Source organism: Podarcis tiliguerta (genome assembly GCF_965153285.1).
Source record: "Podarcis tiliguerta genome assembly, chromosome: 1".
NCBI classification, from domain to species: domain Eukaryota; kingdom Metazoa; phylum Chordata; class Lepidosauria; order Squamata; family Lacertidae; genus Podarcis; species Podarcis tiliguerta.
The window spans coordinates 6,652,601-6,665,075 of NC_139534.1; the positions used below are offsets into that span (position 1 = coordinate 6,652,601).

Consider the following 12,475-nt stretch of genomic DNA (forward strand, 5'->3'; position numbering starts at 1 on the left):
CTAATATTGCCATGCTAGATCGGCTGTTTCAAGTACACAGTGTGGACAAGCTAGACTAATGCTAGATGGCTTCCTAAAAGCACCCAGCTGTTCATCAGTAGTTTAGTTTTCCTCTCTGAGTAAACAAAGAAAGTAGCTTTAATTATGCCAAACCTTTAAAAATCTACAGGCAGTCCCCAAGAATTTCAAGAAGTTGGTTAAGAACACTTTCCAAGTATGAATGGGAAACATACATTTAAACACATTATTTTACACTTAGATCATTGACGTTGGATTTACTTCTAAGAGACATGAGTCACCAGAAAGCATGTAAATACTGAAACTGTTAAGAAATTCACATAAAGGATACTGAGTTGGGGAGAACCCAACCACAAGGCATTTTCGATGCTATGAGGTCATCTCAGGTCAGGATTACTTTTTAAGTCTTAACTTTAGAAAATAATGAATACACTATTGTAGCTTTTTAATATATATAAGTACCTTCCCTACCCTACCTAGCTGCCTTTCCCCCAGCCCAGTTCTCTAGAGGCAAAAACATACCACAAATGTGTAGCAGCTGTTTTATGTGTTATAGTGTGTGCCAGAGTGACTCTCGCACTTGGGTCTTGATTTCTGGCACGCTTGCAAAGATAGCTGGCCACAAAATGACCTGTGCTACATAGACACAGGATTCACTTATACTTCAGCAGTAATTTTACGGACGGACTTAAATACAAAGGAACCACATGTGCTGCAGATTAACAGAATACACTGCAGTTTACCAGAGGGGAATCTTCAGCAGCATGGCCCAAGTCTCTGCCAAGGAGGAACAGCTGCTCCAAAGGATTTAAATTGTAGACATACTGGTATGCCTTTGGACGGCTGACAGTGAAAGTTTATGCTGCAATCAGACAATTTCCTCTCTAAGGCACTGCAGTTTCTCTCTTTGACATACTAACATGGCTATAATCATAAATCATAGAGTTGGAAGGGACCCAGAGGGTCATCTAGGCCAACCCCTTGCAATGCAGGAATCATAGAATCGGAAGAGACCACAAGGGCCATCGAGTCCAACCCCCTGCCAAGCAGGAAACACCATCAGAGCACTCCTGACATATGGCTGTCAAGCCTCTGCTTAAAGACCTCCAAAGAAGGAGACTCCACCACACTCCTTGGCAGCAAATTCCACTGTCAAACAGCTCTTACTGTCACCCCGTGCAATGCAGGATATCCTTGCATAATTCTGAGCTGAAGTTGGATAGCAAATGCATGAATGGCATTGTTACATTTCTGTCCTAGCATTGTAGAGTTGGAACATTCCCCACACCCCCTGTCATGTTTCCACACACGCAGCATGTTTGCCTATTTGCATATAGTGTTGGAACACAAACTGTGTGTCTGCCTTGGCCGCTAATCATTGACCTGCTAATGTAACACGTGAAGAAGCCAACACTCTGAAAATGACTGGCGTGATTGGAGACACGCAAGTCTTGGAGACATGCAGGTCTTGGAGACAACGTAATGATATTGACTCAGAAGTCCTACTGAATTTAATGGGGTTTCTTCCAGGTAAGTGGGTCCTCCAACCTATGTCCCGCATTTTGTTTAAGTTGGGCCTCAGTGAATGGTAGAGAAAGGGGCACTGAAATATGCAACTGCACCACCTTAAGTGGTATGTTTCAGGAAAAGCTCCATCTCTTTAATTCTTCTGTCTCTGAACTGACCACAAATGGTAGGTCCTTGAACATCAGGTTCCTGAATGTCTCATAACAAGCAAAGTCCTATTACAATAAGGAACTAAAGTATTGCCTTCTCCATCCTGACTAACAATCTCATGCAGCACAAAAGCAAGCTATTACTTCATATAATCATCTGCTTTGGATTGACTTAGATTTCCTCCCTGGCCATTCAGCAGGACACTGATGGATGACTTCATTGTCCATGCAAAGTAAGGGCAAAAGCACTTATAAGTACCAGTAACGGTGAAATACCGTATTTTTTGCTCTATAAGACTCACTTTTTCCCTCCTAAAAAGTAAGGGGAAATGCGCAGCTATCCCAGAATCGAGAACAGAAAGAGGGATTGCTGCTTTCACTGCGCAGCGATCCCTCTTGCTGTTCTGGCTTCTGAGATTCAGAATATTTTTTTTCTTGTTTTCCTCCTCCAAAAACTAGGTGCGTCTTGTGGTCTGGTGCGCCTTTCAGACAGTTTGCTCATCTACATAGTCCTTCAGGGAACAGATGAAATGGCACTGCTGCCTTACACCTGAACTAAAAAGAGGTCATGTGTAGAAACAGTCATTAAAATATTGAAAGTTCTACATCAAACCTCCCATCAGAATGAGGGTGAGGGTTAGGAAATTAATTTAAGACACCAAAAGAGAGGAAACAGTTATTGGTTTAAGTCAAGCTTTCCATTCACTCATTTGGTTAGTATACAATTACATCAGAGTAATTTTGATTTGCAATGAAGTAGAAGCTAAATCCCAAACCTCTACTGATACAGCCTGCATCCCTCATGCAATTCACGATTTACAGGAACTTGATTTTTTAAAAGTACTGTACAGAGAAACACAGATTTGCACATGAAAATACACAGGATTATTATTATGGGACTTAAAGGAACATCAGTTCGTAGTACATGTAAGCTCAGAAGGTGGACTGCACATATGTAGAAGTTAATTTCCATTTCGCTCCATGCAGACATGCAAGGACACTAACAACGTAATGATATTGACTCAGAAGTCCTACTGAATTTAATGGGGTTTCTTTCAGGTAAGCGGGTCCTCACTAACCATGAGCTGCAGCTAAAGTTTGTTGCACAGCCGCCTATCTGGCTGTCATGACTGAATCAGGTATTGCCTGTACTTCATAGCTTAGCATACCATGTGAACCAGCTCAGATTATAAAGGTTCTACATAACAAATACTAATATTTTAAAGTTGGTCGGTTTTTAACAACTTTCTTGAATTACTTTTCTTAGTTCCAATGCAGCTTCTGCTGTCGTAAGCTGCTGCCAAATCTTATGACATTTTATAATAAAAAGCTTCTAAAAGGCTTGCCATAGGGTGCCAAACCCATTTATTTCACTGCATTTTTGTTTTAAGATGGATTTGTAATTTTAAATAATGTTGTTTCACTTCTGAAGATAGCTTGATTTGAAATAAAATCTGCAATGTAATAAAGCATGTTAAATTCTACAGTTCTTAAAGCCCAATTAAGATGCACACTCACAAACACTTGCAGAATCACTGTGAAAATAAATATTGCCTGGAAAAAATCTGACACCTTATAATTACGATACAATGGAACACATTTATTGTTGAAGAAATGATTGACATTTGTAACTATCAACTAAAAAGAAAGACATCCACTTTCTACCTAATGTGCAAGAACACTGGTCCAGTTTCTTCTGGAAAATTCTGAAGACCTAGGCCACAATCTAATGTATTTAATTCTGTACTGGATTGTGGCTCTTGTCTTCAGGTGAGTGATGCTTCCATGTGAACACAACCAGACAAAAATCCAGTAGCTTCACAATCACTTCCCTTGTTTTTAAAAGAGATACAATTGTGGAGTGTACAAAGAATGCATGCTGCATGACCAAAGGTTTCGGATTATGCTTCTAGGTAGTATAAAGGCTTTATTTAATTGAAGTGTTTTAACTGCCATAGCAACCAAGTAGTGGGTATGACAATGGGGAAATTGATTTAAATTAATCTTTACTTAAGCAAGTTAAAACCACAGATTTAAATCAAGCCACTGGATGTGTTCAAGCCCATTTTATAATCCTGTCCTAAGCACCCTAACTTTCTGGAAACTGGGGTAGAAGTTACACAACAAAAGCCATTTACTTTCGATCTCACTGAAGAAGCATCCAAAATGTTTGGTTCATAGAGTCATAAGTATTCATGATTTGCTATAAAACAACACATGACCTATTATGACATTTATAATGCTTAACCCAAACATGCATGCCTTTTCCCACTGTTTTGTAACCAAATTTAAGACAAGCCAATGATTTTTATCCATACTCTGGAGTAATAGCTCCCAAATTCTAAAGACATTATAGAACTTCAGCCACATATTTTCTAGCCCTAAGGAAGAAAGCAAAACCAAATGGAAAAAAGGTCCACTGAATTAAAAACCCAGCTGCGCTTTCCAAAAACATTTAGATCAGGGGTTGGCAACCTAAGGACTGGGGGCCAGATGCGGCCCAATCGCCTTCTCAATCCGGCCCATGGATGATCCGGGAATCAGCGTGTTTTTACATGAATAGAATGTGTGCTTTTATTTAAAATGAATCACTGGGTTATTTGTGGGTTATTTGTTCTTTCTTTTCTTTTCTTTTCAAAATATAGTCCGGCCCACCACATGGTCTGAGGGACGGTGGACTGGCCCACGGCTGAAAAAGGTTGCTGATCCCTGATTTAGATGGCTAAAACTGTCTGAACTATTTTTCAGAATTGGTTGTAGACTTTAAAAGCCGTCTGAAATGACTCGGATATAACTCAAAAGACCAGTTGCTTTTCCTATTAGATATTGTAGACTAACTTTTACAGAATATGCAAAACTAGCTGTCCTTTGCTTTGGACTAGCTTGAGCCCCATGACTTACAGGAAGACAGCAAAGTGAAATGGCAACCCAACCGAGATTAAATGCTTATACAGGCATACTGTACATCAGAGATATTGGGGGTTTGGTAGCAGAACACCATAATAAAGCAAGTATCGCAATAAAGTGAGTCATACCATATTTTTTTGTTTCTCAGTACATATAAAAGTTATGTTTACACTACACTGTAGTAGTCTATTAAGCCACATGGCTTGGCTACATGGGGGGGGGGGGGCAAACCCCGGCTCAGCCCAAGCCGGCTCCACTCTCATAACCAGAAGAGGGGCGGTGGTGGTAGGGGGCTTCCTTCCCCTGGGAATGGTAAGGCTGCCTGCAGCTGCACCCGTGTCCTCATAAGGTAACAATATCTGCAACGCGCAATGAAGTGAGCTATGCCTGTACAGGGGTACCTCGGGTTAAGAACTTAATTCGTTCTGGAGGTCTGTTCTTATCCTGAAACTGTTCTTAACCTGAAGCACCACTTTAGCTAATGGGGCCTCCTGCTGCCGCTGCGCTGCCACTGCACGATTTCTGTTCTCATCCTGAAGCAAAGTTCTTAACCCGAAGTAATATTTCTGGATTAGTGGAGTCTGTAACCTGAAGCATATGTAACCTGAAGGGTATGTAACCTTAAGTACCACTGTATATTGTAAATTTAGTTGCCCATCCTTCTCATGAACAAGGAAAGTGTATTGTATTCCCTGCCATTTCCGTTTTGTCTGTCTTTCCTTAGGTCTCTTACAGTTGGATTTTATGCATATTTCATCAGCAAGTCTCACTGGCTTCAGTAGGATTTACTTTAATGTGTGTAGGATTGTAGGAAGATCAGCTTCTTTAAATAATAGCCTCTGCCCAAATATTAATTAAAAACAAGCAACAAGACAAAGACAAATAATCACAGTAAAAGAAGTGATAAACCACCGGCAGCAAGCCATAACACTAGCATTAAAACACAATAAAAGATCTAATGAATTTTGTATAAAAATATAAAGTAAAATATAAACTCTGGCATCAAAAGGATGACTTGAGCACTTGCGCAGGCAAGTCTCTCTGAGGAGGGCCAGAGGCGTACCTAGGGTCCCACCTGCCATCACGAGGGGGCGGGGGAATCACTTTACAATAGCCACATTAGAAATAACATTTTGCACAGCCCAATTGCTACATGTTATGCATCCCAAGTACTTGAAGTGTCCGGACTGAGGAGGATGGAAACAATTGCACGCCTTTGTGCCGCAGTGTATTGCCACACAGTGTCGCCAAACACACATACCTCATACGTTCCCTAGTCTTGAGAGGTGATTTTTGTGCCCCTCGAGGCCTGCACCCCTAGCAGGGGCTGGTGATACACCTCTGAGGGCATTCCATAACCAGGGCACCAGTACCAAAAATATTCTCTCTCCAGTAGCCATCTGACACACCCCATGAAGCAGTGGAAAATGAAGGATAGCAGCCAGTGCAGGTGGGAAAACACCAAAGTAATATGATCAGATTGCTGGGTCACCGATACCCTGCTGCCTTGTTTAGGATCGGGTTGTTTCCAGATGTTTGATGTTGTTTCCAGATCTTTTTCAGAGGCAGCCTTGTGTATAATACAGTGTTCGAAACTCCCATTGTTCTAGGCTCAATTTGCGACAGGGAAGTCCAGTAGCGCGAACAGATTCTGAGCTCTGGGCACAGTACTGCGCCTAAGATTTCAGATTAAAACTGCAGATTGGAAGGCAAGGAGGACCTTCTTCTGCCTCCCCACTTCCAGTTATTCTCTGAAGACTGGAGAAGAGACCCTCTTCAGAATATTAGGGGGGTGGGCCGGGGAAGGACTAGACCATGTGAAAAATGAACGTAGTATTTTAGCTGCAGCTCATTCATTTTCAGCTTTGTATTCTTGGTATTAAAAAAACATTCCGTTGCTGTGCCCATAACCTAGGTTTAAGGTACCATTTAGCTCCTAGCTTTCATATCTCAGTTTCTAACACTGGTATATCAAATTACTCCAAGCAGTAGGTTATAAGAAAGAACATAGGTAACTGTAGCAAGGTTATCTCTGTCCAGAGAAGGCTACAGTTGATATGTCAACCAAAGCTGATAAAGGGCACTTCATGTCACTGAGGCTACTTGCATTGACAGTGATAACACCAGACCTATGATCTACTGTGAATCTGATCCTTACAGTGGATGCAACACCATCCAGAACAAGTTAAAGTCATCCACCAGGCAGGTGAACCACCACGTAACAGAACCATCATCTTATCTGGATTTGGGCATTACTGTACCTAGGCACTGATGAAAGATGAAAAGGAGAGATAGAGCTGGGTATCATCTGTGTCTACTGACGACACCAGTGTTAAATTTGTGGATGACTTCTCTAAGAAATTTCATGTAGATATTAAACAGTATGGGAGATAATGTAAGAACCCTGTGGGACCCCATAACATACTTGCCAAGGAGCAGAGCAATAAGCCCCTCAATGCCACCGGGGTCTCAACCATCCAAGCAGGAGTGGAGCCACCGCAATGCAATTCTTCCAACTCAAAATAGTCTAACCAGAAGGATGCCAATGTTTAAAGCTGCCTAGAGGTCCAAAGGAATCAACACAGTTATATTCCTCTTGCTCCTTACTACTACCACATATTTCATCCCACCAGACAACCCTTCTAAAACTGGGCCTAAAGCCCACATGTAATTTTATATTTTCGAGCTGGAACTGATAGTATTGCAGAGCCTTTCCTCCGAGAGGTGCCTTGTGAGAAAGGCCTGGTGTTTGTTCACGTCTGCTCTGTTGCAAGAGCAAGCTGTGGCCTGTTTCACTCCTAGACTTGTCACAGCTACCCCAGAAGAAAAAGCTGCTCAGCACTAAGCATTAACCCTTCTGAATACTTTGAAGGTAACTGTGAAGTGTTAGGTTTGCTTCCCCTTTCTTCACCCATACTGTTTTGCAGAGTTGTACACTTGCAAATTTTAACAAGGAGTGCTTTCCCTTTTCTAACAATATTGTAGTTTAATTTTATCTGTTTTTATTGCTCCTGCTTTTCTCTGCTGCTATTATTACTGCATTTAGAAGTTTCTGAGCCTGTAATTTTTATCCAGGTATTTATGGAATTTTATGTTGCTAACCATATATTACGATTCTCCTGATTATTGGTTTTTAATGTTATTATTTAGTATGAAACTAAATTGACCTAAGTGTTGTTCATTGCCTTAAGCACCTTGGAAAACAGAGGTAAAACTAAAATATTAACAATAAAAATTTACCGAAGCCCCCACTGCACTTTTTCTGAAACAGAACGAAGAAATTATTGTTTGTGTCATTATGGAAGCAAACATAACTTAAGTTTTTTCCCCAGGAAACCCGCATGGAACAAGAGCTGGGTGGGAGTGGGCTGCCGATGTCTGACTTTACTGCTGTAACTTAACTTCCTGTTGGTCTGGATACAGCTTGCCATTGTCCAGCTATATTATGTCATTTTTAAGTTAGCCTCCAGTATTCCATTGTTCCTCCACCCTTTTCCTTCCTTCCAATAAACACATAGAAAATTCAGCGGTTAAGACACTCAAACGTGTCTTGCCACTTGCACTCTGAACATAACTTTTGTATCACAATTCATAACTACATATTAGTTATTACAAGCAGCATGTCTTGGTTTTAAAAAGGTATCAAGTGTCCCCATCAAGAAATAAGTTCTGGGATTGGTATGCATTATACAAATTTAAGATGGAATGTATTTGCTTACATTGCATATTTTGCTTCCAAACATCATTCTAGGAATATGTCATCACAACTGTAGTTCCAGTCCTGAATACAAAGGCAGTTTCTTCTTAAAGTAAACAGGTCACGTTCAAAGGAATTGCCAGGGAAGTAGGGGAGAAGGGTTAGATTTCTCCACGAGTTGCCCAGATCCTCTAGTTGAGATCTGAATCCCTTCTGTCATACTGGAGTACAAACTACTTCAATCTAGTCCAAAGATGCTTTGCCAGATTAGTAAAATATACACAAATGTTGAAGTCTACCCCCCCCCCCCAGATTATATGCCAAGAAGTGGAAGTGTATACAGTATATAACTCCACAAAATGGCCAGATCACTCTGGAAAAGTGTTGTGCTTGTTCCCATTATTAATGGACAGCTGTTGCTCATCTGGGGCCAAGTTATACTATATGGTTGTATACTGTATAAAAATTATCCAACTGCTCTCAATGCATCACTTACTAGAAGACCATGAGAGAAGAGAGAACACTAACTTTGAGGCTGGATTGCAGCTCTCTCTATAAGATAGCTTTTGGAAGAAAGACGAACAGATGACCATAAACTGGACGTTTGAAAGACAAGCAGCAACACTATGCAGCCTGTGTGCAACGAGAGCTGCTGCCATTTAGCTTTTCTAAACAGCCCCAGTATTGGAAAAGTTACTGTTTCAACCTATCAGACACAGCAAAAAATCTCCATGAAGACGACGAAAAACATGGCTGAGACTAAGAAAAACAGCAAGAAAAGTTTTCAAAACACAGCTATCTACTACCAGTTCTGGAATTATAGGGGATAGGCCAGAGACCCTACATAATAAACCCACAATGGTGTTAATGAAGTAAACAAACATCATATATTTGAAAAATAAATAAATGGGGCTGGCACTCCTGTAATTGGGAACTGCTACCAGAAGGAAACACAACAGGAACAAGGACTTCAAGACCAACCCACCAGGTCATCTCTTCTTCTGCAGGCACTTTTATTATCAATCTTTTCCATTGTTCCTCTTCAGCAACTACTGCCTATCTTCTAAGGGAAACAGAAGGGTTATCCACGCCCATTTCCCCCCAAGTAGCAATGACTACTTTCCCATTAAATTCAGCAGTGAAGTACTCCACTTCTGAGCTATTCTGCATTCCCACTTCTCACTTGGAATTAAGCTACTCCTTCTCAGCTTTGCATTTAGACTCCAAGTCTTCAAGTAGGCACAAACAGTGCTCCTATCTGTACACCTTGAACCTGGATTCATCCCTTGGTGACACTTAAGTGGAACAGAATATTGGGAACTTGATGGTGCAAAAGCAAAATGAAGACCTAGAACTGCTGTCTCAATCCGGCCAAGAGCACATGAGATGACTGGATTACAAGCCTGTTGAGAAGTTAGCCATTCTGATTAATGGACGAATTGAAAAGTAATAAACATAAATAATTTCTATTTAATCTTCCCCACCTCTAAGGTTCAGAGTACAGGCGGAAACATTCACATCCTCCTTCAGCGATACACTACAAGCTAAAGGAGTGTTCATCACATTATTACTCTTCTGACATACTGTTTAATCTTGTTTCCAGGCAGAGATTTCTCTGAATGCAAAACAGACCCATAAATCACACACAGGCAGCATCAGTTTCTGTGCTGATCACTGCCAGTCCAGGAGGCAGGCCAGGGACCAGCAAGGGCAGGATTGTCCAAAACTGGTGTAATGAACCATATTTTGGGTTTGAGGGTAGGTGAAGGAAAACCATTGAGAGTACAGAATGTTAAAAGGGGAGGCTGAAAAGGGCATAGGATGATAATTGGGTGGCAGTGGGAACATTGGTCAACTGACAAGAAAGGAGAGAGATTAGCCAGTTAGGAATAGGTTTGGGAGATTACTAGTTCTAATTACATTCACCCCAGATTTCAGTTTACTGTGAATCTGCTTTCATTGTTACTCAAATAAACATTGTGCTGTTCACCCTTTGTGACCAGTGTCAGAAACTCAGTTGTACAAACTAGGTGCCAAATGGCTCCTTAATGCAAGGTTGCAGTTGCCAAAACAAAATGTCTTGTTGCCATTTTGGAGCAAGATGGGTCTAAAGCCTTATTTTTCAAAGGATGGACAGGCTGTGATTGATTATCAGTTAAACATCTCACTAGTTCAGATTTTTGGATTTGATATCCCACTTTATCACTACCCGAAGGAGTCTCAAAGCGGGTAACATTCTCCTTTCCCTTCCTCCCCCACAACAAACACTCTGTGATTACAACCTTGAGCTAGGTTAAGAACTTTGAGAACTTAAAGAAGAAAAGTCACTTGATCCAGGAACAGTCCACACATATATTGCTCTATTCCTACCTCTTTTTCTTAATGGTGACACAGACCATTCATAACGTAGGAATATTCTTCACAACTGTGAGCAGGGTGGGGTAACTGAAGACAAGCTACAACAATTAACTACAACACTGTTCACTGCTCCTACTCAGGGTGCACAGAAAAAGCATTTTGCTTCCTGAAATTCATTCTGACTGTGCAGATAAAATATAGCGGTTAGTATTCTACAGGATGTGATTTTAATGCGTGAAAACAGTCCAGATCCAATGATCCCCTGGCATGTCAGGCACCATCCTGGCACCCTGGCATCTTCACTTGGTCGCAAGTGGCCAATACAGTGGTACCTCGGGTTAAGTACTTAATTCGTTCCGGAGGTCCGTACTTAACCTGAAACTGTTCTTAACCTGAAGCACTACTTTAGCTAATGGGGCCTCCTGCTGCTGCCGCACTCTGGAGCACAATTTCTGTTCTCATCCTGAAGCAAAGTTCTTAACCTGAAGCACTATTTCTGTGATACTGGAGTCTGTAACCTGAAGCGTATGTAACCCGAGGTACCACTGTAGTCAGGTGCAAAATGTGCTTCGCTAGTGTCAAACACTGGGCGCAAGAACTATGCTATCACAGGCACGTGAAACCTTTGTGCCCCCTTCCTTGTAGGATAGGTTAATCTGGCTACTAACCAGAAGGCTGGTGATCAGATTGACCCTGAGGTCCCTTCCAACTTAAATTTTGCGCGCCATCCTTAGGGCTGATGGGAGTTGTAGTCCCAACACATCTGCGGACCGGAGTTTGAGAAAGGCTGTAGGGATCTCACCCAGCGGGCATTTGGAAACACAGTGGTACCTCGGGTTAAGTACTTAATGCGTTCCGGAGGTCTGTTCTTAACCTGAAACTGTTCTTAACCTGAAGCACCACTTTAGCTAATGGGGCCTCCTTCTACCGCCGCTGCACAATTTCTGTTCTCATCCTGAAGCAAAGTTCTTAAGCTGAAGCACTATTGCTGGGTTAGCGGAGTCTGTAACCTGAAGCGTATGTAACCCCAGGTACCACTGTAACAGCCTTGCTGATCAAAGCTGGACCTACTTCCGAGTAAGGGTCATTCCGAAGGCTTCAGGGATAACACAGAGAAGCCACGGAACGAAAGAGGCTTCACTTCCACGCCCCCCCCCAAACTTCCTCAGCCCCCCTTGGGTGTCCTCGCCCCCCCCTCACTCACCATCCGGGAACTCGCGGTCGCTGATGTGCTGCAGGTGGGGTCCGCCCCCGCCGGGATCCGAGTCCCCCGACTCGGCCTCAGTGACCTCCCGGTAGTTGCCCGCCCTCCGCTCGAGCCCCACAGCCGCCGCCCCGCTCCCGGCGCCCCCGCCGCCGCCCCCTCCGGCGGACGCCGCCCTCAGCGCCGAGCCGCGGACCCGGCCGAGCTTGGGGCTGGCGCCGGGAGAGACGCAGCAGGTGACGGTGTTCCCCATGGCCGAGCGGGAGAGCAGCAGCCGCCGCCGCCGCCGCCTGGGCTGGGCCCGAGCCCGGCTATAGAAGGCCTCGGCGACGGCAGCAGCAGCAGCAGCGTCGCCTCATTGTCACGCCGCCGCCGCCTCGCCGCCCTCCTCGCCCGGCCCCGCTCGCCAACAAGCCGCTCCCGCCGCCGCCCCCTCAGCAGCCGCAGCCGGAAGACCCGGGAAGAAGCCGCTTTCCCAACGGTCCCCGCGGCGGAGGAGGAGGAGAGAGCGGCGACGGCGGCGGCGCCCTTGCGCACGCGCCAGCCAACCGCCGGCCGCGCTCCACGCCCCCACGTGACAAACCCCACCGCCGCCTCGCCCCGCGACGTAGCATC

At 43.5% G+C, this 12,475-nt stretch overlaps 1 protein-coding gene across 1 annotated transcript in view; it reads right to left on the reverse strand.

Moving 5' to 3' along the window:
• The window catches only part of CCNYL1 (cyclin Y like 1), a 32,476-nt gene extending 20,251 nt beyond the window's left edge, over nucleotides 1-12,225 (reverse strand). The window contains exon 1 of the mRNA XM_083402182.1: nucleotides 11,861-12,225. Within this exon, the coding sequence (XP_083258308.1) occupies nucleotides 11,861-12,113 (253 nt within the window). The 5' untranslated portion in view covers nucleotides 12,114-12,225. The remainder of the gene's footprint in view (nucleotides 1-11,860) is intronic.
• Between the last annotated feature and the right edge of the window lie 250 nt (nucleotides 12,226-12,475).